The sequence below is a fragment of the Lemur catta genome, chromosome 1 (genome assembly GCF_020740605.2).
Source record: "Lemur catta isolate mLemCat1 chromosome 1, mLemCat1.pri, whole genome shotgun sequence".
NCBI classification, from domain to species: Eukaryota; Metazoa; Chordata; class Mammalia; order Primates; family Lemuridae; genus Lemur; species Lemur catta.
The window spans coordinates 234,986,039-235,011,040 of NC_059128.1; the positions used below are offsets into that span (position 1 = coordinate 234,986,039).

At 35.8% G+C, this 25,002-nt stretch overlaps 1 protein-coding gene across 1 annotated transcript in view; it reads left to right on the forward strand.

The window, feature by feature from the left end:
- The first annotated feature begins 793 nt into the window (after positions 1-793).
- IFT57 (intraflagellar transport 57) overlaps positions 794-25,002 on the forward strand; it is a 54,787-nt gene continuing 30,578 nt past the window's right edge. The window contains exons 1-5 of the mRNA XM_045540348.1: positions 794-1,152; positions 3,889-4,051; positions 4,833-4,951; positions 8,768-8,858; positions 14,867-14,935. Of these exons, the coding sequence (XP_045396304.1) occupies positions 941-1,152; positions 3,889-4,051; positions 4,833-4,951; positions 8,768-8,858; positions 14,867-14,935 (654 nt within the window). The 5' untranslated portion in view covers positions 794-940. The remainder of the gene's footprint in view (positions 1,153-3,888; positions 4,052-4,832; positions 4,952-8,767; positions 8,859-14,866; positions 14,936-25,002) is intronic.

Below are 25,002 nucleotides of genomic sequence, written 5' to 3' on the forward strand. Positions count from 1 at the left end.
TACGGTAACACCCTGTCCACCCTGTCTTTAGCCACACTTAGGGCAGGGAAATTTCTTTCAAGATCTTTATTTTGTTGGATTTAACGAGGTACCCCAACACTTTATACTACATGTAATGGGTTTGAAACATTAAGCAGTAGGATATGAGCTTAGTATTCTTGTTTTTGCAGTAGAACAAATCCTTCCCAATTCCTGGTTTTGCTTACCCTGTCTTCTTGCCCACCCCCTCCCAACCACTTTCCTAGCACTGGAGTAATAGAGGGGTATTGTAATGCAGTACCTCAAGCCTTATAATATACTGTTAAGTGCAGCATTGCCTAATAAGAGAAGGATAAGCTTTAAAAAAAAAAATCCCTTGTTGGAAAGTTCCTGAGATAAAGTGAAACCTATGACATAGATTACAACTATAAAAACTTTGAAAAAGGTATCGCTGAGCTAGTTGTAGCCTTATATCCTGAGCGTCTTCATTTCCCTTTAATCTTTTCACTGCTACCACCTGACCCCGATGCCCACTCATTTGCTTTTGTAACCAAGTCCAAGACGCCTCATGCCAGTTAAGAGTCAGCAGGCGAGCAGAGAGAAACGCAAGCCGCCCCTCCTCCATCTGTAACAGGCAGCGAGCAGGCAGAGAGGGAGCCCGAGTGCAGGACGCCACGCCTCCAAAAGGGGCGGGAACGTCTCCTGGCCACACCCCCGCAAAAGGCGAGGGAAGGAAGGGAAGGACCTAGTGACGTCATTGAGGAACCTCGTCCTGGTTGGAGGGAATTTGGAAGAAACATGGAGGGCGAGAAGGAGGCGGAGTCTAGTTTCCCTGGTGACGGGTTGTCTGGCGGTCGCCTGGTAACGGGTCGCGGAGGTCCTGGCTGCTGCCGCGCAGACGGCCTAGGCCGCAGAGATCTGTGGGCCCGAGCCCAGCCGGGCTGTTTCTGTCTGTCCTGCTATGGCTGCCGCCGCGGCTGTGGTCACGCCGTCGGGTTTGGAGGATGGGGTGCCTAGATCCCGTGGCGAAGGGGCCGGAGAGGTGATCGTGGAGCGGGGGCCTGGCGCGGCCTACCACATGTTCGTGGTGATGGAGGACTTGGTGGAGAAGCTGAAGCTGCTCCGCTACGAGGAGGAACTTCTCCGGAAGAGCAACCTGAAACCCCCGTCCAGGTGGGTGCTCTCGCCGCCGAGCGCCGGGGTGCTGGCGGGGCTTGGGGCGATGCCTTCTTTGGTCCTGCAGGGAACGCCGAGCGCGGGTTAGCAAGTCCTGGCTTCTGACTTCCTAGCCAGAGGACACTTCACCCCGAACTTGGCGACACAGAGCCGTGGAGCTCACGGAGCTCAGACTGGGTATGTTTGTAAAGAGAGTAAACAAGTTTTGGAACGGCAGAAAGGACTGGAAAACAGCTTGCTCATTTTTTAAAACACACATGCACCTCTACGAAACACAAACTATGTATTTTCTGATCGTAAAGGTAATAAAAATACTCATTGTAGAGAACTCAGGAAAACACAAGAAAATGTGTAGAAAAATACTAAAATCGCCCGTAATCTCATCTCCAGAGTTGAATGCCATTATTTAAATCTGTTTCTAGTTTGTGGTTTTCTTTTTGAGATCCCATCCCTACAACTGGCAACCGTGGGTACCCGGGCCCTTGCTGAGGAGCACTTTATATGCAGTTAGTAAACTTGTGGACTACTTGCTATGATTTAAAAGACTTTGGCCTTTGCAGTAACAGTACTCTCTGGAGCTGGGAAGTGGAAAAGACAAATGAAATGACAATTATTGGAAATGTCCCCTGTCATAGAAGCTAAAGTTATGCCCGTGTGGTGGTGGGAAAAGTCCCAAATATCCTGAAGTCATTGCCATTAGTTGTTGAGGGTAATCGACAGCACTTCCTCCTCTAATTCTTGTAGCTTAGCTATAGCCAGATAAATAAGTTTTGTAGCTTTTTCTTCACTTTAATACTTACATTTATTTATTTTCTTCCATACCAGGCAATTAATATTAGAATCTATAGTACTTTCTCTTATTGTCCACAGCCAAGCTCAAGTAACTTCCCTTGACAGTTTTGATCTCATTCATCTGCTCTCTTCCATTAACTTGAAAGATACATACGCTTTCTGTAAACTGTCCATAATACTAAATTAGTCCGTAATAGGAGAAAAGATAGAGGAAAAAGTAGTGTTGCTTGACCCATGATAGAAGTGGTAGGACTGGGATTATTACTTAAAATGAATTTATCAGGATAATATGTACAATCAACATTTCCTATGTTAATAAAAATGCAATTTTTTTTCAAGTATATTTTTCAAACCAAAAGAAAGGGACCTTGAGCTTCTGTTGATATCATCTGTGTACTATTTCCTCAGGAGTTCAGCAAGAAACTTGTGTGGAGATATACTAGTACAGTGTTTCTCAAAGTATGATATGCACTAGCAGCATCAGCATCACCTGGAAACTTACTAGAAATGAAATTCCTCAGACCCCTTCCCAGGTGTACTTTTTAAGAAATTCTAGGGGTGGGGCCTGGCAGTCTGAGCTTTAACAAGTCTTCCAGGTTTGCAGTCCCCAAACCCTGGGCTGCAGACTGGTACCAGTGTGTGGCCTGTCAGGAACTGGGCTGCACAACAAGGTGAACAGCGAGCTCGGTATTTACAGCTCCTTCCCATCGCTGGCATCACTGCCTGAACTCCACCTACTGACACCTCCCCCTCAGCTGTGGCATTAGATTCTGCATTATGGGTGAGTTGTATAATTGTTTCATTATATATTACAATGTAATAATAATAGAAATAAAGTGCACAATAAATGTAATGCGCTTAAATCATCCTGAAACCATCCCCTCCACACCTGCCACCCCATCCTATGGAAAAATTGTCTTCTATGAAACCAGTCCCTGGAGCCAAAAAGGTTGGGGACCACTGTTCCAGGTGATTCTGATGCATGCTAGTATTTGAGAACCACTGTCCTAGGTCTACGGTAGCTATCAGTAGTCATTCCTCTGTCCTCTAGGAGTTATCAGCATATAAGGAAAAGATGAGTTTTGGGTGAATGGGTGCTTTGAAGGAGTTGTTAGCATATACCTGGAAGGACTTCATGGCCTTTTTTTCTTCCCATCTTTCTGTTATCTTCCAGAACATTTACTCATATCCTGTAGGAAAAAGTTTGGGAAACATGGAGTAGACCACTGATTCTTATGACTGTAGTTATAACAGCTGTAAATACATTGTAAACATAATAGTGAGAGTTGTACATTAAAAAGCAAAATAAGATCTTTGCTCAAACTGACTTGAATGTTTTTGCTAGAAAATTTTATTCCTATCATATTTAGGTATAAATCATACTCAAGGATCCTCAAGGACTGTTCTAATTTAATCCATTGATGAGGGAAGAAGCAATGTTTGGTCAAGTAGCAGTACATTTACAAGCCCCTAAGGTGATTTGAATATGCAGCCAAGATGAAAACAGCTGTTTAGCATAGCTGATAGGTTAGTAACAGTAAATGCATAGTGAATGATTATTCTTTTTTTAACTCTGAAATTCTCTTAATTCCAAACTACCATTTTTGTTAGTAAGATACTGATTAATTATTCTCAATACTTATATGATTTTAGCAAAAATTCCACATTGTTTTTCTAACATGCACTACTTTTCCTGGGTGTAAGGTCTTTGATCTAATATTCCGTGTTCAATAGTAACTGCCCTAATGCTGCTGATTAAAAACTTTAATGTGAATGCTGTGGATTACTGGAAACCTCAAAGGGTGAATTATCAAAGTCTTTTGATTTGGAGGCCATTTGGAGGGGGGAAAGGTACTTCAGCAATTTTGAATTTGGCCCCGTTAGTTGGTATAGACTTTTACATTATTTCACATCCCCCTATTCCTCCTTGTTTTAAAACAGACACTATTTTGCATTGCCTACTAACCCTGGTGAACAGTTCTACATGTTTTGTACTCTTGCTGCTTGGTTGATTAACAAAGCAGGACGTCCCTTTGAGCAGCCTCAAGAATATGATGACCCTAATGCAACAATATCTAACGTTTTATCTGAGCTTCGGTCATTTGTAAGTGTAAACAACTCTCTTCTTTCTGCATGTTCTCAAGTGATGAATTTTATAATAGTATTAATAATTTAATGACAAATGCTAGCCTTTTAGATGACTCCTCTGTGAAAATATACAAAAGTATATCTGAATCTATTTTCAGGTAAAACTTTCTCGGAATGGTTGATATTATAACATTAATGTCACTTCTGAAAATGTTCAATGCATACTCTTTATGGCCCAAAGCAATATTTTTCTTAATCTTGGTATGTCTCAGAGGTAAATTTATAGGTGGCTAGTTCTCCTTCTAAAAAATGATAAAACTATGAATTCGAAACACTTTGTATGTTGAAAGGGAACTTTGATTTAATGGACCATGATGGTAGTTGTAGTTTTCATTTCTGACTTTTCCCGGGGACAGGCAATAAGACATTTTTGGCACATGTTATTAATTTTTGACAAGTGAATCACTCTGTCCTTCCCATAGTCGTTTAACCAAACTAGTAGTTTTACTGATTTTTTTTCATCCTAACAAGATCAATAGTTTGTCCTGCTGCTATTATGTTATTGCCTTTTAATTTGGTAACTTTAATAATGAAAATTATTTTCTTTTAGTTTTTGTATGTATCAATTGATTAAAAAGACTTAAGAGATGGATTTTTTAAGTAGCAGTATAATTATAGTTATTTTAAATCATTTGAAAGAAAAGTGATACATCTACTCAGTGGTTCTTTGTTTATAATATTTTGACATTTGGAACATAACTAACAAATAATATCCTGTTTATCTTTTTGTTTTTTAGGGGAGAACTGCAGATTTTCCTCCTTCAAAATTAAAGTCAGGTTATGGAGAGCACGTATGCTATGTTCTTGATTGTTTAGCTGAAGAAGCATTGAAATATATTGGTTTCACCTGGAAAAGGTAAAAATTTCCCAACTGGTGATTGTAATAAATAGTATTATCCTCTGAAGGTGCAGAGCTGTCTAATTAAACTGATAAGTGTTATTTTCTCTCAACTGCTTTAAAATGAAAATACTACAAGTAACGAAGAAAAGCTAGTTTAGACAAAATTGGAAAGTCTGTCTACAAAACTAGTTCTGAAGTAATGTGTTATATATTATTATGCCATTTCCCTGTTCAAATATGTAATTATTAAAGGTTTAACTGTGACTGTATATCTCTGTCAATTTAGGAAAATTTTTAAGTCTCCTTGTGCATATATTTAAACACACAAGCATAGTATATACATGGAGGTAACTGATAGCTACAGATATAATGAAAAAATGGAAATTAATATGGTACTTTAAATGGAATTTTCTCCTTTGCTTATAGTGACTGGGAAAGAGTAATACTGAAGAAGCTGCTTGGCACTCTCCTAGAGATTGTTCATTGCTTCTATCTCTGACCCGACAGTGCTTTGTTTATATTTCTATTATATTTTATTTATCCTATGATATTAAAATTCTTTATTTACAGGTTCTGGCTTTCTTGTGAGAAATTATGAGATTTTCATATGTATTCTGTGGCAGTTAGCATATCACTTGGTATATCATAGATGTTCAATAAATATTGAGCATATAGATGAAGAAATAAAATATTCAGAAACTTTCAATTTATATAGGTTATAATTAGAAAAAATAAATTTGGTCTTTGAAGATTGGGATTATTTAGAATGTGGAAGGCACTATTCATGTATAAAACATGAGCAAACAGTGATTTTTTGGGGGGATTAGAACTAACTTTTATAGAAAGGTGTATATATTATACCCTGTTAATATTTGTTTCTAGGCACATCTTATTACTGGCCCATGTATTAATGACTTGGGTAATTTTTTTTAAGTTTCATCTTATTTTTAATTGATACATAATAATTACACATATTGATGTGGTGCAGCATGATGTTTTGATACATGCATATGATGTGTAATGATCAAATTAGGGTAATTAGCATATCATCACCTCATACATTTGTCATTTCTTTGTGGTGAAAACAGTCAAAATCCTTTCTTCTAGCTATTTTGAAATATACAATATATTATTGTTAGCTATAGTTACCATCCTGTGCAACAGAACACTAGAATTTATTCCTCTTATCTAACTGTATACATCCATTGACCAACCTCTTCCCAACCCCCCTCCTTCCCAGCCTTTGGTAACAACTATGGTAACCACTATTCTACTCTCTACTTCTATGAGATCAACTTTTTGAGATTCCACATATGAGTGAGATCATGCAATACTTGTCTTTCTGTGCCTGGCTTATTTCATTTGACACAATGTCCTCCAGGTTCATCCATGTTGACACAAATGACAGGATTTTCTTTTTTAATGGCTGAAATAGTATTCCATTGTGTATATATACACCACATTTTTTAATCCATTCATCTGTTGATGAACACTTAGATTGATTCCATATTTTGGCGATTGTGAATAGTGCTGCAATAAACGAGAGTGCAGATATCTCTTCAACATGGCTTCATCCGCTTTGTATATCTACCCAGTAGTGGGATTTCTGGATCATATGGTAGATCTGTTTTTAGTTTTTTTGAGGAACCTCCATACTGTTTTCTGTAGTGGCTCTACTAATTTATATTCCCACCGACAGTATATAAAAGTCCCCCTTTCTCCACATCTGTGCCAGCATTTGTTATTTTTTGACTTTTTGGTAATAGCCACTCTAATTGGAATGAGATGAAATCTCATTGTGGTTTTGATTTGCATTTCCCTGATAACTAGTGAGGTTGAGCATGTTTTCATATACTTGTTGGCCATTTGTATATCTTTTTTGAGAAATGTCTATTCAGATCTTTCATTCATTTTTAATTGGATTATTTGATTTCTTTGCTGTTGAGCTGTTTGAGTTCTTTATATATTCTGGATATTAACTCTTGGCAGGTGCATAGTTTGCAAATATTTTCTCCTGTTCTGTAGATTGTTTCTTCATTCTGTTTCTTTTGCTGTGCAGAAGCTTTTTAGTTTGATGTAATCCCATTTATCTATTTTTGCTTTTGTTGCCTATGCTTTTGAAGTCTTATCCAAAAACTCCTTGCCCAGACCTATGTCATGAAGCATTTCCTCTATGTTTTCCTCCAATAGTTTCATAGTTTCAGGCAATATATTTAAGTATTGAATCCATTGTGAGTTGATTTTTATAAGTGGTGAGAAATAGGAGTCTAGTTTTATTCTCTTGCATTTGGATATCCAGTTTTCCCAGCACCATTTATTACAGAGATTGTGACTTGGATAATTTATAAGGAGGATATATAAATTGAAAATAAAGGGGAGTGTTGAAAAGTAATAAACATTAGAGAATATTATCAGCTATGTAATATGTAAATTACATAGAAGGTACATATTTATCAACAATTATTTTATATATCTAAATATTCCAGAACGAATCCTAGAAGAACATTGCTTTTGAGATATAATTTAATTCTAAATAATGAAAGATTAGGAAATTTATTCTTTAAGATGATTGGTTTGGTTCACAGTACTTTCCATAATATTCAATGTTGATTTTTTTTTGATATTTTGTTAACGTGTGATGTTTGGGAATTTAAAATAAGCTTTCATAAACAAACCCGAATATACTTGTTTTTTTTTAATATAGGAAATACATGTTAATCTTGATGAAGAAATGACTACTCAATACTTAGTATTAGGAACACTAGACTATGGAAATAAGAAAGCTGGACTTCTCCTTATTACCTTTATCAAAATAAACTTCAGATTGATCAAAGATGTAAATGTGAAAAATAAAACTGTAGAAGTACTAAAAGACCAGAGGAGCATAGAGGGTGTGGTATGAGAGAATGCTTTATATATATGACATTAAAGCTAGGGTCTGTGCAAGAAAAGGTTACCAAGTCTATTTAATAAGAACCGTAACAATTTTGAATAGCCAAGATTATAAATAATAAACTAGGGAAATATTTTTATTATAGGTTAGGCAAAGCATTAATATTCTTAATATACATAAAGCCAAAGGACAAAGGACATATATAGCATTTCACTGGAAAAGAAGCACAAATAACCAATTAAAATATGAAAAGATGGTCAGTCACTCTCATGCCAAAGAAATGCAATTAAAACAAGAATAATATTTTTTCACATGGTTGATTGGCAAAAATTAAAGGTGTATATCACATTGGTGAATGCATGGAAAAGGAGTCACTGTCCTTCACTATTTTTGGGAGTGTAAATTAGGGTCACATTTTAGAAGCCAGTTTTGGCACTAACTAGCAAAACAATAACATGTACAAAGTTGTCTACCTAGCCATTTCACTTGAACAAATTTATTCTAAATAATATATGTAGTGATAAATGTACAAGGATGATCTTTGCAATATTGACTGGCAAAAAGCAAGGAACCTTAATGCTCAGTCATAGGCTGCCAGTTACATTAATTATGGTATTGCTGTTCAATAGGATATAGTCCAAGAAAAAGAAATGTATTTAAATGTGGAAATTGGTAAGTGAGGAGAGTAAGTTGGATAACAACATGCATAGTATCATTTCATTTTTGTAAATTCTTTAAATTTAGAGATAAGCACTCTGGCTTTTTTACATAGAAAATTATAGGAAGAATACATGAAACATTTAACAGTGATTATGGAAGAGGGGTGAAAAAGGACAAAATCTGGTGTAGAGGAGATCCTTAATATTTGCATTATACCTTTTTGTCTCACTAAAGTATTTTTTAAAACTCTCATCTCATATTAAGCCTTACTATTTTAGGCCGGTATACCCAGTGGAAGAATTAGAAGAAGAAATTGTTCCAGAAGATGATGCAGAAGTAACATTAAATAAAGTAGACGAAGAATTTGTGGTACGTGTGTAGCTAACCTTGCTATTCGTTTTCACCTTTGTGTTCCTTTCCCATCTGTTAATTTCCCCAGACTTCCATTTTCTGGAATATTTTCTGGAATATTTCATTGTTTCTAGAGAAAAAAAGCTTTTAAATGCAGTGCCAAGTATCAGTCATCTAGACATTGGTTAAGTTAATGTTTGTGTTCTCTAATGATTGAGGTCTGAATTTTAGCAAAGGTTCTTAAACTATACAAGGAAGCATATACTGCTAGTTATATGAGTAATTATTTTATTAACAACCATTCATGATCTTAAATAGGCCATGACTCATAAAGAATTTAGAACAAAACAATAGAATTTAGGATTAATGTTATACATTCTGCTTCATAAGAATACCATTCATTTCTAAGGAATTCCTTTACATATTTCAAATTAGGATGAGTACTACCCTACAGGAGTTTTTAAAAAATGCTTTTAAATAACCATCATTATGTAAGTTGTTTGGCAGCCTCTGGACCTTTTTCCATGCTTAACATCCTATCCATAGTGTGAAACTAAATGGTGAAGTCTCTGCAAATGTATTAGACTAGTAAGATGATAGAGACAAAAGAGCTTTTTCTCAAGTTAATTTTTTCTCAGCACTAGAAATGGATTGACCCTGATATTTTAGAAAGTGTAAATGTTATCTGAAACAGAGATGGTGGAAAAAACAACTTCATGGTGTAGAGTTGACCCTTGAACAATGTGATGGTTAGAGGTGCTGCCCCCCCCACAGTCAAAGATCCATGTATAACTTTGGACTGCCCCAAAACATAACTACTAATACCTGACTGTTGACCAGAAGCCTTGCTGATAGTATAAACAGTTAATTAACTGTTTTGTATTTTGTATAATATTTTGTATATTATATATATTATCAATATGTACTGTTTTCTCATGATAAAGTAAGCTAGAGAAGAGAGAAAAGAAGATCATCAGGAAGGGAATTATATTTACTATTCATTGAATGAAAGTAGATTATCATAAAAGTCTTCATCCTTGTCTTCATGTAGACTAGGCTGAGGAGGAGAAAGAGAACAGCAAGAGATAATAAGAGGGTTGTTGTTGGTCTTGCTGTCTCAGATGGCAGAAGCGAAAGAAAATCTGTATACAAGTGGACCAATGCGGTTCAAACCCATGTTGTTCAAAGGTCAACTGTCTTTTACTGTCATAAACCAATTAAACTTTTTAGGTGATTTTTAAAAAACCAATGGATAATAGTTTTTAGTTGAAATTAATTTAAGTTACTTAAGTAATTTAGGTTTATTATTTAAAGTAGTAAACGCTATAGAGGTGTTCATCACCGCATTATTTGAATAACAAATCTTTAAAAATATGCAGTAATTAAATTAGACTATATTCAAATAGAATGTTATAAAGCCATTAAAAATTGTTTACAAAGAAATATTGGTGACATGGGAATGATGACTTATACTGTACTTTATGCTATAAAATTATTTGAGAAAAGGATTTCAAATTTTGTCATCATGACCTCAACTATACAAAAATGTTAAAAAAAAATCAATGTATTAACATTAGTTATATATGGGTAGAAGGATTATGGGCAATTCTTTTCTATGCTCCTTTGTGTTTTCAAATTCTTTAACATGTATTTTATCAACAGTGTAAACACATTTAGCCACATATATAAAAAGGATGACTGTTATTTACAGAAGGAAAAAGATCATTGTAAAACTAATCAATTTAAAATATGTCTTTTTTTAATGTTATAAATTTAAAAAGTCAAAGCAAGAATATATTCATTCATTCTGTACTGTGTTGGACATCTTCAACAGTTTAGACTTTATTCTTTGTGCAATAGATGTTTCCATTCAAGCTCAGAAATCAAGTCCTCACATATTCCTAATTTTTCACCTCATTTATTCTACTCAGTTATTTACCTCATCTTGTCTTCTTAATAACTATTTAATAGTAATTAATAGTTTGATAGATACTTGGTCCTATTAATAGTATATTAACATTTAACTTCAAAGACATATAACTCAAAACTCTAGTCAGGGGAAAAAAGAAAAACCTACTAGTTAGGAGAAAAAGAAATCTGAGAGGAAAAACCATGTCTAATATTGCTCAGTGTTCTATCTCCAGCTTATTGTGCAGGGCCTGGTGCATAGTAGGTGTTCATTAAATATTTGACTTATAAAATCCATCTGTCAGCACATTGTTGTGTAACTTTTAGAAATTATAGCTAATTTTTTCTAGGAACCCTTTAAAGTTCAAAGCAGCATTATTGGGAGTATAAATTTAGAGAAATATATTAGAAAGCAGCCTCTTCACATATTTCTTCCCAACCATGAGGTTGGGAAGACCAACCTCTATCCTTCTATCATAAGACCAAACTAAAGGCCTTCCTCAAAGGGGTTTCCTCTGAGGCTGTTCATTCCCTTTCATCATGTCTTTTGAGTTTCTTTTCTTTCCTTTCTTCCTTATTATCATCATATCGGGCCCTCTCTTACTTCTCCTATTCTTCTTGCTAAGGAGAACTGGTTCACTGCCAAGAAGCCTTTTGATGGTGAGCTATTACTTAATTCTGTTGCCTGAGTTTGTGGGGTTGCTCAAGGATGGTGAAGATCATTTTTGACAGAGTTCTGCTATAGTTGTCCAGAAACTAGATAGCTATATCAAGATAGCACATGTTGATAATTGTAAAAAAGAGTATTGGTTGTGACATAGAATATTCTCACCTGCTATGTATAATCATATCCTTAGTAATTAGAAATAAGAGAATTAAGAAGGTACATATCAGGCAAAGAAATGGCAGGAAATTGTTGAGTGCCTTTTGAATTATTAGATTAGAATCTTGATTTAGCCTGATAGTTTAAAATAAACTAAACTATTTTAAGCCTATTTACATCTGAATTCCTTTTGAATGCTCTTAATAATATTTAGTAACTGAAATCCTTTCTCCATATAATGGTTTGGGTTCTCCAGAGAAACAAAACCAATAGGAAATATGCACACACACACAAACACACATATATTTATATAGAGAGAGACTTATTGTAAGAAATTGGCTTAGATGGTTATGGGGCTGAGAAGTCCCAAGATCCACAGTTGGTAAGCTGGAGACCCAGAAGAGTTGATGGTAGAATTCCAGTTTGAGTCTGAAGGCCTGACAACCAGAGGAACTGAGCTGGTCATGTAAGTTTCAGTCCATATCTGAAGGCAAAAGAAGACCAATGTCCCAGTTTGAAGACAGGTAGAGAGTAAATTCTCTCTTACTCAGACTTTTTGTTCTATTCAGGCCTTTAACAGATTAAATGAGGCCCATTTTCACTGGGGAGGGCAATCTGCTTTACTTAGTCTACCAATTCAATTATTTATGTTATCCAGAAATACCCTCATAGACACACTCTGAATAATGTTTAACCAAATATCCCATGGCCCAGTCAAATTGAAACATAAAATTAACCATCACAAGTCCACTCCTTGTCAATTTGACATTCATACATGTCATCTTAAACCATAATCTCCAAATAAAGACAATAGTAAGGTCATAATTCTGCCTAACATGATAAAACTATTCCATATACAACAGATAACACACTAACCCCTTCCCTGGAAGAGGAGGTAAAGTCCTTGAGTGATGTTTACTCTTTGCCTTGTTATCTTATAACTTAAATACTATCATGTAAAAATAACAATACTTAAATACTATGACATAAAGTTAGTACATCTTAAGTTACATAAGGAAATATGGGAGGGAAGAAAACAAAACAAAAATGTCTGCATACAAATACATTCATAACAAAATAAAGATGAAATACTCATGACAATGATCCTCATTTCTGTAACTGATCACATGCTTGTAGCTGGCATTTATTTATTTCAAAATATTAAGGGGTACAAATGTTTTTGTTACATGGATAGCTTTTGTAATGCTTGAGTCAGGTCTATAAGTGTCCCCATCACTCAAATAGTGTTCATTGTACCTATTAGGTATGATTTTTATCCCTCCCTTCCTCCCTGTAGCTGGTATTTATAACTACTTTAGCTGGTTGTAGTTCTTTACCTGGTGGAGTGACCCAAACCTTTATTCCTGAAGGGTGTGGGCCATTAGTAGTACTGCCTGGATTGGGTTGTTGTAGTTTTCTGTTAACTTTAATCACAGGGCATGGTAATACTAAGAGATGCCTTAAAGGATCTTTTGTATTCCAGACATACTCTTCCTACATCCATTGTGGAGTAGCAGTTCAATCAGGATCTAGCCAGCCAGTACATTAACTCCTTTCTTTGTCTGTTGATTCAGAAGTATGAGGAGCCCAAAGTGGCCAAGTGGCAGCCTTAACTTCCAATTCAATGGGATCATTGTATCTCTTGGTGGAAGCTTTCTTCCTCTTGGAACTAAGACCTTTAGGCCAGCAAATCATAAGGTCATGGGAACAGGAAGCAAAAATTTTGCTAATGGGCTACTAGGGATAATAGCAAGTAGTGCCACTGCCATTTCTACCCCTTGATTCCTGAACCTGTGAATCCTGGCTATGGGAAGATATTGGACTCTGATTGATTTTAGTAGCTACTGTTAAAGCTTTTTACCTAGTAGCGTTCAGTCCAATATAATTCAGCAAGTATTTATTGATTGCCCATATAAACAGTGCTGATCAGGTTATTGTGAAAGCATTATAAACTTATCTCTTCTCCTATGGGCATTGAGTCATTGGCATTTCAGTCATTTACTTTGACTGTTAAGTTGACCATTATTCGTGCAAATACACAATGTCATTTTTCAAAAGTGTGCATCTATGCTTCAGATTTAAGATACAAACAATCAGTTTCTTTTGTACTTCTGTGCCCCACTACCCCCTCCCTAAAAAAAAGTAAACGTCACTTGAGTGTGTAGACTTTACATTTATATTGTTTTTTATTTTATTAAAATCTTTCCAGTTCTTGAAAGTTTAGCATAGGTCTCATATCGTACTTTAATGGCGGCCCCACCCCCAGAATGTCTGAGTAGATCTGGGATGGAGCCTTAGAATTGCATTATGAGTTCCCAGGTGATACAGATGCTGCTGGTTTCAGAACCACACCTTGAGAACCAGTGTTTAGTATGTTTCTAAATCTTGAAGATAAGGATTATCTTTGAAATCTACAACTGCAACTTTATGCAATTCTATATATGGAAGTGTTCACCAGTGGACACTCACTTGTTGGTTTGTTTTTTTCTTTACTACATCAGATAACTTGAGGACCAAGCCCTATTGGCTTTATTACCATGTCCTTAAGATCAAGATAGTCTTGTTAACTTTGTTTCATTTACTATGTCACTTGTCACCACAAAGACATTTGAAGAAAAAGGGAGTTCATATTTTGTCCTACATGTTCATAGAACCTGCTCAGACTCCATATTAACTGCATATTGGTGAGAGGTTTCCTCTCAAAGGGCCACTTCCTAACCCTAACCCCTACAACTAATTGGTCCACAGATCAGGACTAGTTTGGAATCCACCTGAACTATCCTTTTAAATAGATTTAGGGCCATGGGCCAAGCAGTGCTGGTAACCATTACCTTATCAAGCTTGAGCATACAAGAGAGGAGATGTCAAAACTATGCATCAATGTGATTGGTCTTTAGAGCAAGTGAGAATATTCTGTGTCTATAACCTCTCATTTTTGTCCATTTCAATCATATTGCTCAAACTTCTATTTATTTCAGATAAACCACTTGGGTCTGTTTCCCTTTCCTGTTTTTGTGTTTATCTGCAACAGCTCCCTTCCTTTGCCTCCTTTTTTTTTTTCTTTCAGTGACTACAAAAAATGTTCTATTTAAATCGTCCCATCAAAACCTCAAAAACCAGATGAGCTGTTAATAGTATTATGCGTTACTTTATACTGGGTTTTTGAATACGCTTTCCTGCATGGGTCTTTATATCAAGCTTAGTATAGGTTAGTATATTATGTATGTGAAAGCTGGAAATATATTTTTAAATTATAATTTTTATAATTACTTTTAAATTCTTTTATTTTCCTAAGGAAGAGGAGACAGATAATGAAGAAAACTTTATTGATCTCAACGTTTTAAAGGCCCAGACATATCACTTGGTAAGTTTCATCGGATACACACAAGACCAACAAGCAATCAGTATACATGTTCTGCTGGAAATTTAAATGAGTAGAAACCATGGTTAGCCATTGTTTTGCATGCCATTTGGAAAGTCGCTCTCAAAATTACTTTCCTATATATAAAATGTTATAATTATAGCAAATATAAAAATCCAGAGAAGCAAGTGAGACAGACATCTTCCTGTCTATACCATAGAAAATCAACACAGTGCTTCTTGTGCAAACTGAAAATAATTTGCCTGGTGGCATTTTTTATTATGGAAAGACATTAATTATTCTATTTCAAGCTATTTTCCATTATAATAGGCCAGGATTGAATGATCTTGATTATGGGAAAGTACTTAAATTGTAATTCTTTGAAATAAAATGGAGTATATTAAGACTGGTATGTGCATAGGTAATCAGATGTTGCTTTAAGTCAGTTTTTTACCGTGTTTTAATTATGAAATAAATCCAATCTATAAAAGAGAACATACCCAATGAGATATTTCAAATGTACATATTTTGCATTTTTCTATATGTATATTATACTTCAATAAAGTATATACCTATTGCACACTGAAAAAGTACATATGCAGTATAATATTTTTATTTGTCCTCTATTTAGTTTTTCTTGTCCTCAAAACAAGTTTGGATCTAGTTTTGGTTTCATATCATGAAGACTTCCTTGACCACCTCTCCCCAGGATGATCTCTTCATTTATCATTTACTGCCATAGTATTGTTAATTCTCATTAGTTATTATTAATGATGTGTGTGTTTTCTGCCCAACTTAAGATATAATATAACATGTGGCTAACTTGCCTGAGGGTGTAACTTGACTTTAATACTGTCTAGGATTCCAACTTTGGGCAAGATTCCAAACTTCTTCTTGCTCATCTTCATCTATAAAATAAAAATTTGACCTTTTACATAGGGTTTTTGGAGATTAAGAGAGTTACTACATGTAAGACTCTATAATGATATCTATTACATAGAAAGTACTCAGGAAGTATTGGCAAAAACCAAAACTCCTATTCTTTCACATTCCCCTTCTGAAATCTGATTTGTAAGCTCCTTGGTAACAGGGTTAGCTGTGCTTTTTTATATTCCCTGTAGTGTAACACAGAAGGTACTGAATAAATACTTCTTAAATGAAAGAAGATACTTTCATTGATCAATTAAATTTTATCAGAATAATACGTTAACACTTAAATCCAAACAAATAAACCCCAGCTATGACAACAACTTTGCTCGTGTTGTAATTTTCAAAGTACTTTAAAACACATCTTTTTATTGACCTTGTGAGGAATTTGGATAGATGCTGTTTTTTTACAAATATAAACCATTTTACAAATTTCACCTTTTGTAAATATAAGCCTTAAAATTTATAACGTTGGGACAGTTTAATCTTTTAAAAAGCTAATAAATTACAGTAACTGAATTTGAACAGTTTCTTCAAACTCCAGGTCTATTATTTTTTCCCCTTTACTCGTAACAAGAGTTCAGCAAGGCATAGGTAGGGTTTGATTCCTGCCTTGAACAAGTACACTGTGATGTTGGTGTTCATGTAACGCATGTGTTGAAGATGATTATGACAAAGTGCTCCTATGTATGAGTAGAAAAATAAAAGTAGAGATGTGCACAGTTATTCTTAGAAAGAAACTGTCATTTGTGTTATTCATTCTTATGTTGATGGTGTAAATAGAGAACTGTGAAGGCCACCTGGGAGTCCTTCTAAACAAAGTAGTTTGAGTATTGGGAAGGAGCAAAGTAATTTAATTTGCCTCTACCGTTACTCTAAGTCCCTATTGGTCCTGATTTCAATTTTTCACCTCAATTAAATTATATTTAACATAAGGAAGGGTTTTTCTCCTACCTGTGCCTTAACAAATTATCTAAATATTAGATCCTTTGGACAAAGATGATAGAACATATCCTTTAGAGCTAAGACTATGTATAGTTCCATTTTCACAAGAGGAGTAAGTGTGAACACCAGGTGTTTGTGGATGGTCAACCATGGAGTACTAATGAGGCAGAAAACCCTCTCATATTTTAAAAAATCTGGCAAGCTTATGATATTGCCCACTAAAGCCATCTGCCTTAGACAGCTGTGTCTGACTACAGCTTATGATGGCTCAGGCTGCTCTTTCCCCAAGACAGAATTGCTATATAGGTTAGTAACATAGATTTAAGATTTTATGTTTCATGCAGCAGGTGGACTCACAATGTAGAAGAAATATTATGTTAGTAGAGCTTAGCATGATGAATTCTTCACTAGAACAAAATGATATGCACTATCGAGAAAATTGATTTACTAAATGTGTATGTGACTCTGCAAGCCTAGCAATGTGTGGGTCAGAGCAATCCCTCCCTACCGGTGGTTTTAAAACACTAGATGCTTCTCCAGTCATTCTCTGTCCTCTCACCCTGCTTTATTCTTCTTCATAGACCCTGGTATAGTATTATATTAATTACTGATTTGTTTATTGTCTGTCTCAACCACTAGAATGAAAACTCCTCAAGAGCAGGAGATTTTTCACTGCTTTCTTCACCTGTGCCTGGTGTATAGCAGTTGCTCAATAATCAGTAATATCGAATGAATGCTATTTTATAATTTTATAGGCAAGGTATAGTTTAATCTTCCTAGAGGAAAAAAAAACTTGTTGATTGTGTCCTCTTCTATGTACCATGTGGGATAATGCAGGGAGAATCTGCCTATATTCATTCCTTTCAATGAATAAAGTGAAGGCTAGACCCTGAAAAACATGCTCTTAAATATCATGATAATTCCAAGAGTTGGGTATACACAAGCATTTTCCTAAGACTTGTGGTAAAATGAAGCAAGAGAGAATACGAGTGAAAAAGATATGTCACAGTTTTATGTTCTCTGGAAGCAGACGCTGAGACAGTTTGGAGTGAGTACAAGATGTTTATTAGAAATAGACATGAAGGATGGGGCAGAGGGAGAAGTCTTGCTGCAATGCAGGCCCAACAAAGAGTTGGACAACTGGTGAGGAGCTCTGGAGCAAGTGTTACCTGATTGGTTCAGTCCCTGGAGGAAGGCTATCCTGGAAAGGACATAGACGCAGGTGAGGTGGCTCTGCAGGTGAGACAGACCCTGAGAGAGCTAACAGCAGGAGACTATCTGCTGGCCACATTTCCTGCAGCTGGGCAGCAAATCCTCCCTTGAAACAGGACCCAGTGACTCATCTTCCTGACTACCAAAACATAGTTGAAGCCTGTAACTGCTAATCTGAAGAATTTATAAAGAAATACTGTCTTCCCACTGACTAAATTTTAAATGTCTGCCTAAGCAGATCATGGCACAATAATAGATTTCATGAACACTGAAAAAGAAGTGTTCCAAGAGAAGGGTTTCTCTTGTTGATAATGAAGTTTACAGTGATGAAATTGGTTAGTTTTGGAATCAGGTGCTTTTCAGAATATTTATTTGAGATTTTAAAAATATTTTAAAGCCACTCTTACTGTATGATTTCCCTCTCCACTTCCCTTACACCAATTGTGATTTTGCCAAACATAATACTTTTCAGGAAACCAACTACAATTAGCAAGGGATTACTTTGTCTTCCAAAATTTCATTTGTGAGTTAATTATTTTAATTTTGAGATAGCTTTTCTTAGAAGGAAAGCATTATGGATGAATATGAGGCTTCAAGGCTAGTTCACAAAGTTCCAGATTCTCTAAATCCCTCTAATTCCCGAGCATTCTTGAAATCTTAAATGTAGCCAGGGCTTCCCTGAGAGTGGCTACGGAAGAGGACACTGGTGTTGAATTAAAGCTCTGACAGTTGGGCAGGGCCTTTGATGATTATGAGTATTGTAGAATGTTCAGATCTGGGGGGGTTGGGAGCAGGGAAAGAAGGCTCTGCTGGCAAGGTGTGCTGGTCATTTCTATTTCTAAGTTGAGTATGTCAATTGGGAACGTGCTTCATGTTCATGGTGGCTATGCTATGATTATGAGTGGTTTTTGTACCTCCCTTCTCCATTGTGAAACTCAACAAAATCACGGCAACAGTGTTCTGGCAGCATAATGCAGATGTGCCATTCTGCTCCCCCATTGAAAAAAAGATGAGAGGGTGCTATGCAGTCTCTGAATTCTATTTTTAAATGGCCATCACTTCATTTCAAAACATTTTTTTCAAACATGCCATAGATACTATTCTTCTTTGAGATGCTAAATTTGAGGTTTTAGAAACCAAATCCTGAGTTATACAGCATAAAACCAAGTATCTCAAAAGGTTTAAACACAATTGGTTTTTAATTACTTAGCAAAAAAATTCATTGTACCAAGAATGAGAGACTTTTTTAGCTTAAAAAGCAAAAGCTGAAAGGAAGTAAAAAAATACAGGCTCAGAATAAAAATGTCATTTCAGTTTTAGTTGAGGGTGTCATCTAGGCAATACATCTGCAGTATTGTAATCAAAGACGGGAAGAAGAGGGATCTACTTTGGTTAATATCTTAAATACTTTACATTTTCTTAATTTGACATATGATTTACACTTTCCTTCTAGCCAAAACCTCCTTTCTGAGAAACAGGGGGAAGAAACTGTTCTACAAATAGTTTGTCCCATAGATTACCATTGATTTTGATTCCTGCTTGAGGAAAATGTTTTTCTTCTCCTTTCCTAAAACCATTTTTGTGTTGGGCCACTTATCTGTGTTATGAGAAAAGCCTATGGTTGGTATTTCACAGGAGAAATGATTAAAATGCCACATGTTTGAGAGTGATGGAATAATTATGACTGAGTAAATGCTTTTATTTCTCTGGTAACTAACCCTCACCACCCCCATCAATTTTACATCTGGAGGTGATTAGGAAATGTGGGCTAGAGAAAAAAGCTCTGCTTCTCACTGCTCAGCAGAAGCTCAAACAGCAGTGCTTGCTGAGTGTAAAAGACAGAATTTTGCTTGATCTTTAGTGTAGCTTTTGAATCCGCACTTAAAATATGAGAGATCCTTATTTTCTTCCTGGTTTCACTTTGTGCCTAGCAAGAAGGAGGAAACAAGGACCTTCCAAGGTCCCTTCCAGATCTAGGTTCATACCTTCAAGGTAGATTTTATGGCAGAAATAGTAGCCTGAGATAAAATCCTGACTGTGTGTCACTAGCCACATGGCCATAGCTTGTTAATTAACCTCTGTGACTCTGCTTTCTTATCTGCAAACTGGGACACAAATAATTCTTCCTAGTCTTGTTTTGAAATTATTATAACCTAACTTGTGGACAGCACCTGATGTGGTGGTGGCATAGAGCCTACACTTGATGTATTTCTTATTTTGTATAAGTTTTCACCTTTCCTAGAGACTGGAATTGCCAACATTCTACATGCCGTAGGAGAATAGAAAAAGCCCCAATCCCTCAATACAAATAAGTTCCTAGATTGTCATGAGTCTTTTTGAGTAAGAAGCTTACATAGGATGTAAGTTATCAAGAACCTTGCATTTCGATGTAAATTAGGAAGCCCTGGTGATGTCATGGATTTATTTTCATAATCTGTCACATGGATTATTATTGAAGGCCCACTAGACTAAATTTGCTCTCACACAGTTTCTACCCTACAGAAATTACTAAGGGAAATCTGATGAAAAGTAATACAATAATGATTTTTTCAGGTATTATTTGAGAGCTGTCATTCTATAAATGGATAGGTTATATTTCTTGCATCAATACTAATAGCAGATATTTTTTACATAATTCAGTATGTTAGCTGAGTACTTAGAATCTGTGCATTTTTCAGTCTTCTATAATATAGCCCTATATTCTTGAAACCCACCCACCACCCACCCCTGGCAGTGTTAGTGTTTTGAATATCTGACTGGTACTCTGTCTGACATTTTCGTCCAGGATGTCTAGGTAGTCACTAAGATCTGTGTATGCTGCCTTTGAAATATCTCCCATATCCACCCCTTCAGCTGTCTTTCAAGGCCATGTCCTTTTCATCACCTGTCTGGGTTATATAACAGTAATGTCCTAAGTGGTCCTTTCTCCTTCCTCATCCTTCAGTGCCACCCCCACCCTTGTGTAAAATATTTTTCACCCTGCTCTTCTATGTGACTTACCAAAACATGACTTGTATCAGGTCATTCTGACTTCAATAACTTCTGATAGCTTTTCATTGCCTATGGGTCCATTTATATAGATTGTAGAGCAATACCGTCTTGGTCTGACTTTCAAGGCCCTTAGCAGTTTGACAACTGTCCACATGGCAAATTTGTTTTCTTCCATAAACCCCTTATTCCAGTTACACTGTTCTCCTCATAGGTTTTCAAATACCTTGTGAGCATATCTGCTCCTATCCCATCCTCTTTTCTGTCCTCTCTTATCTAAAATACCTTCTCACTGTCTCTCTATCTGACTTAAACTCTCACGGTTTAGCTTAAATTCTGCCTCCTCGATAACACCTTCCCTTATCACCCTAGCCCCATTTAATCCTACAACCAACCCACAAATCTACAACCCATAAATCTTTATGAAACATAACTAACATGTTTTTTTGTGTGGATTTTTGTTGTTTTATTCACTCCCTGGACTGGAATAGTACCTGCACATAGTAGGCACTAAATACATATTTGTTGGATAAATAAATTAAGTAATTGTGCCTTGCTTATAACTCTTCTTTGCCTCTTCTTTGGCTTGGGAGAAAAAAGTCACATTCCTTAGCCTAGATTTTAAGGTCTTTCAAAATGTATTTACCTCTTTTTTGCTCCTCAATATTCACCTTTTTTTAAGCCCCAAGTCTCTTCTTATTTTGATCTTCATAAGCCGTATTCATTGGTGTTTCAGTATTTTGGCTTATGTTGTTTTCCTCACTGTAAACAGCTGGCTTGTCTCTTTTCTACCTAGTTATATCTTAAACAACCTTGTAAGACTAAATTAAATCTCACCATTGTATTAAAATATAATTCTTTCTCATTCAAACTCCTAAAGCATTTACCTATACTGGCTAGTTTTGGGAAGTTAATCAAACTGATATTTTTACCTGCTTATTTAAAAAGCTTTATTCTTTTTAGAAGTAAAATATGTTCCTTGTGTTTTAAAAAAAATGAAAGCACAAAAAAAAGTACAAGGAAAAAATGTGAAAATTTCCCCAAATCTCAGCATCCAGAAATAAATATTGTATCCCTTTATTCATAATCACCCTGAGGTTATATAAGATGCTAACAGAATCTGAATGAAGGGTATATGAGAATTCTTCATATGATATTGGTGCAATTTTTTAGAAGCCTGAAAAAAGTATGATACTGACACTGAAATAGATTAATGAAGTAGTGAAGAATCCCTAAAATAATCCAAATATGTGGTGATATTATACATAGCAATTCAAATCAGTGGGGAAAACTGAACTATTCAATTAAATGGTGATGAGATAATAGACTATAAAGCTGGATTCCTCCCTCATATATTATGCCCAAGTAAACTCCACATGGATCAACAATTTAAAAAAAATTAGGCACAAAAATAATAAAAAAACATGAGTGACAAGTGTTATACTCATGGGTTGAAGTGGGCATGACAAAGTATGACAAGAAAACCAGGAACATAAAATAAAAATCCTGATAAATCTGACTGCATAAAAATTAAAACTATATTATAGGAAGGTGGGGTGGGGAACATAATAAACTTAAAAGACAAGTGATAAACTAGAGAAAAACAGTTGTAACCTATGTGACAGACAAAGGGTTGATAGACACACAGGGCAAAATGTTTTAGAGCTTGTGCCCTAGAGTAACACTGCCTGGACCTGCCGCTTACTGGATGTGGCATTGGAAAAGTTACCTCAGTTTCCTCATTTTAAAAAATGAGAATAAGACTCCCTGATTGATGGTGTTATATGTGAAAACATCTAATATCATGTTTGGCATATAATTATGATAATAACTACTGAAATATATTGGGTATTAATATGTACCATGCACTGTGTGAGCCTTTTAAATACATCATCTTATTTAATGCTCATGAATACCCTTCCAATAAGGAAGGTACTGTTATTAGTCTCATTTTACCAGATGGAGACCCTGAGATTTAGAGGGGTTAAGTAACTTGACCAACTGCTAGTAAATGATGGAGGTGGGATTTGGGCAGAGATGGGATTCTAGACCCTTCCTCTTAACGTTGACACCATATTGTTGTGACTCTTAAAGACAATTTATTAATAGTTCCCCACTACTTGAGTTTTGGGACTATTTAATCTTGACAGTTAATTGAACTTTTATCTCAGTAGCTATATGAATTGAGCTCTTCAACTGAATTTGGGTGCTGATATATACATGAGGTTGCCATCGTAACCATATATAAAAATTTATATATTTATAGAACATAGTCTTTCTTGAGATGCTTAACCACTCTATTAATATTACCTGGGAGAAGGAGAGATTACTTCTTGGAACAGGATTCTGAGCAGTCTATTAACTTTTGTGTTTGCTTCTTGAACTGACATGGATGTTGTACCACACAATTTGAGCCCAAGGTTATTTTATGGTTTAGTTTAGACTGTTATCTTCAATTCTTCCTTTGGCAGTCTTAGGATCATTTTTCATCTTATGAGATTCTCCTTTTGCCAAAGACCAGTTATTACTCCCATTAACTGGCCTCAAACTCTTCCTAATAGACTGTAAACTCTTTACAGGCAGGGATTAAACCTTTTTATATTTCCACACTGAGCATGGTGCCTGGATTCTTACCTTGAATGTTGTAGGAGCTTAACAAATGGTTTATTGGTTAAATTAATTAATTATAAATAAGACTTCTAGAAAACTTGTGTCTTATTGAGTTTCTAATCGTTTCTTCAGCAGCAGTGACTGGAAAATGCAATTTCCCAAGAGCTATGCTTTATCTTAGTTCTAACGTTTCAGAGAGGGACTTCATCATAATGATATAAAATTTTAAGCAAAAACAGCAGTTTATTTCTCTTTATAAATAGCCTCACATAAAATACCATTTGTTAAATGGAGAAACAAAAGGTTTTCTCAAAGCAAACTAAGGCACAGTATAGAGTTTTAAAATGATTTATACTTCATATATGGGGCTTGCTCAGTTAATGTATGCAGTTATTAAGGCATTAAAAAATTTTGAGTGAGGAATGAGGTTAGGAAATTGATGTGCAAACATGGAAGTAGAAAGAAACTGTAGTTGAATAAGTTAATGCTGGTCTGCCAAACCTAATGTTCTCTTTTTACCCTTTCTTCATTTAGTAACTAGGCCATTTCCCCCAGTATATTAATTATGGTCTAGGAGTGAGTAAAAATTTTTGAGCTCCTACATTAAATCATTTTAGGACACTGTGAGTAGGAGTTAGCAAATCATTGCTTAAAGGAACCAAATAATAAGCTAGTAAGGGTAAACGCAACTTACGAAAGGGCCCAGTATAAAGACAAATAGCTTATGCAATGGAATATCTAAATGCAGTGTTTGATCTTCATATAGCTGCTAACTCAGATTCTGGGTCTAATTCAGACAGGGCCACTGCGAAACCATTTGCCTTTGTGAAAGTTAGAGAAACATGCCCTTCCTTGAGTAAAAAAATTTAGGTACGTTATTCACAATTTGCACAATCCTACATTCAGACCTGAAGAAAGTGGGAATGCGGATGGGCGTCCCCTTGTGGCCTTGTTTGGCTGGACTTCACCCTCTTGTAAGGAGGGGCACAAGAAGGAGTGGGAATGAGATCAGGTTGGAAAGCACTGGCTCTGGGATTTAATCAACAGCAGCCAGCTTCAATTTGCCCAAACAATGACTCCATAAATCAAATTTATGTTTAAATCAATGACCAATCTATCTACATTCTATTAAGAATCATGCAAAACTGCTGCTGAAAGGAAATGCCCTCTTGGTTCAGCCTGACTCTGTGGGACTGAGATGTGGGGCCCATAACCCTGGCAGGAGCAAGCCTGTGTATGTAGCCACACACATGCTCCAAATGTCAGGGTTCACAGAGCACTAGCAGGGCATACATCCTCCCTGGCCCCACTGGTCTACCTTGTTTGGTAAAGAAAATTAAGTAGTCAGAATCAGGCCTGCTAGAGCCTAGGACAGGCACCCAGATGTG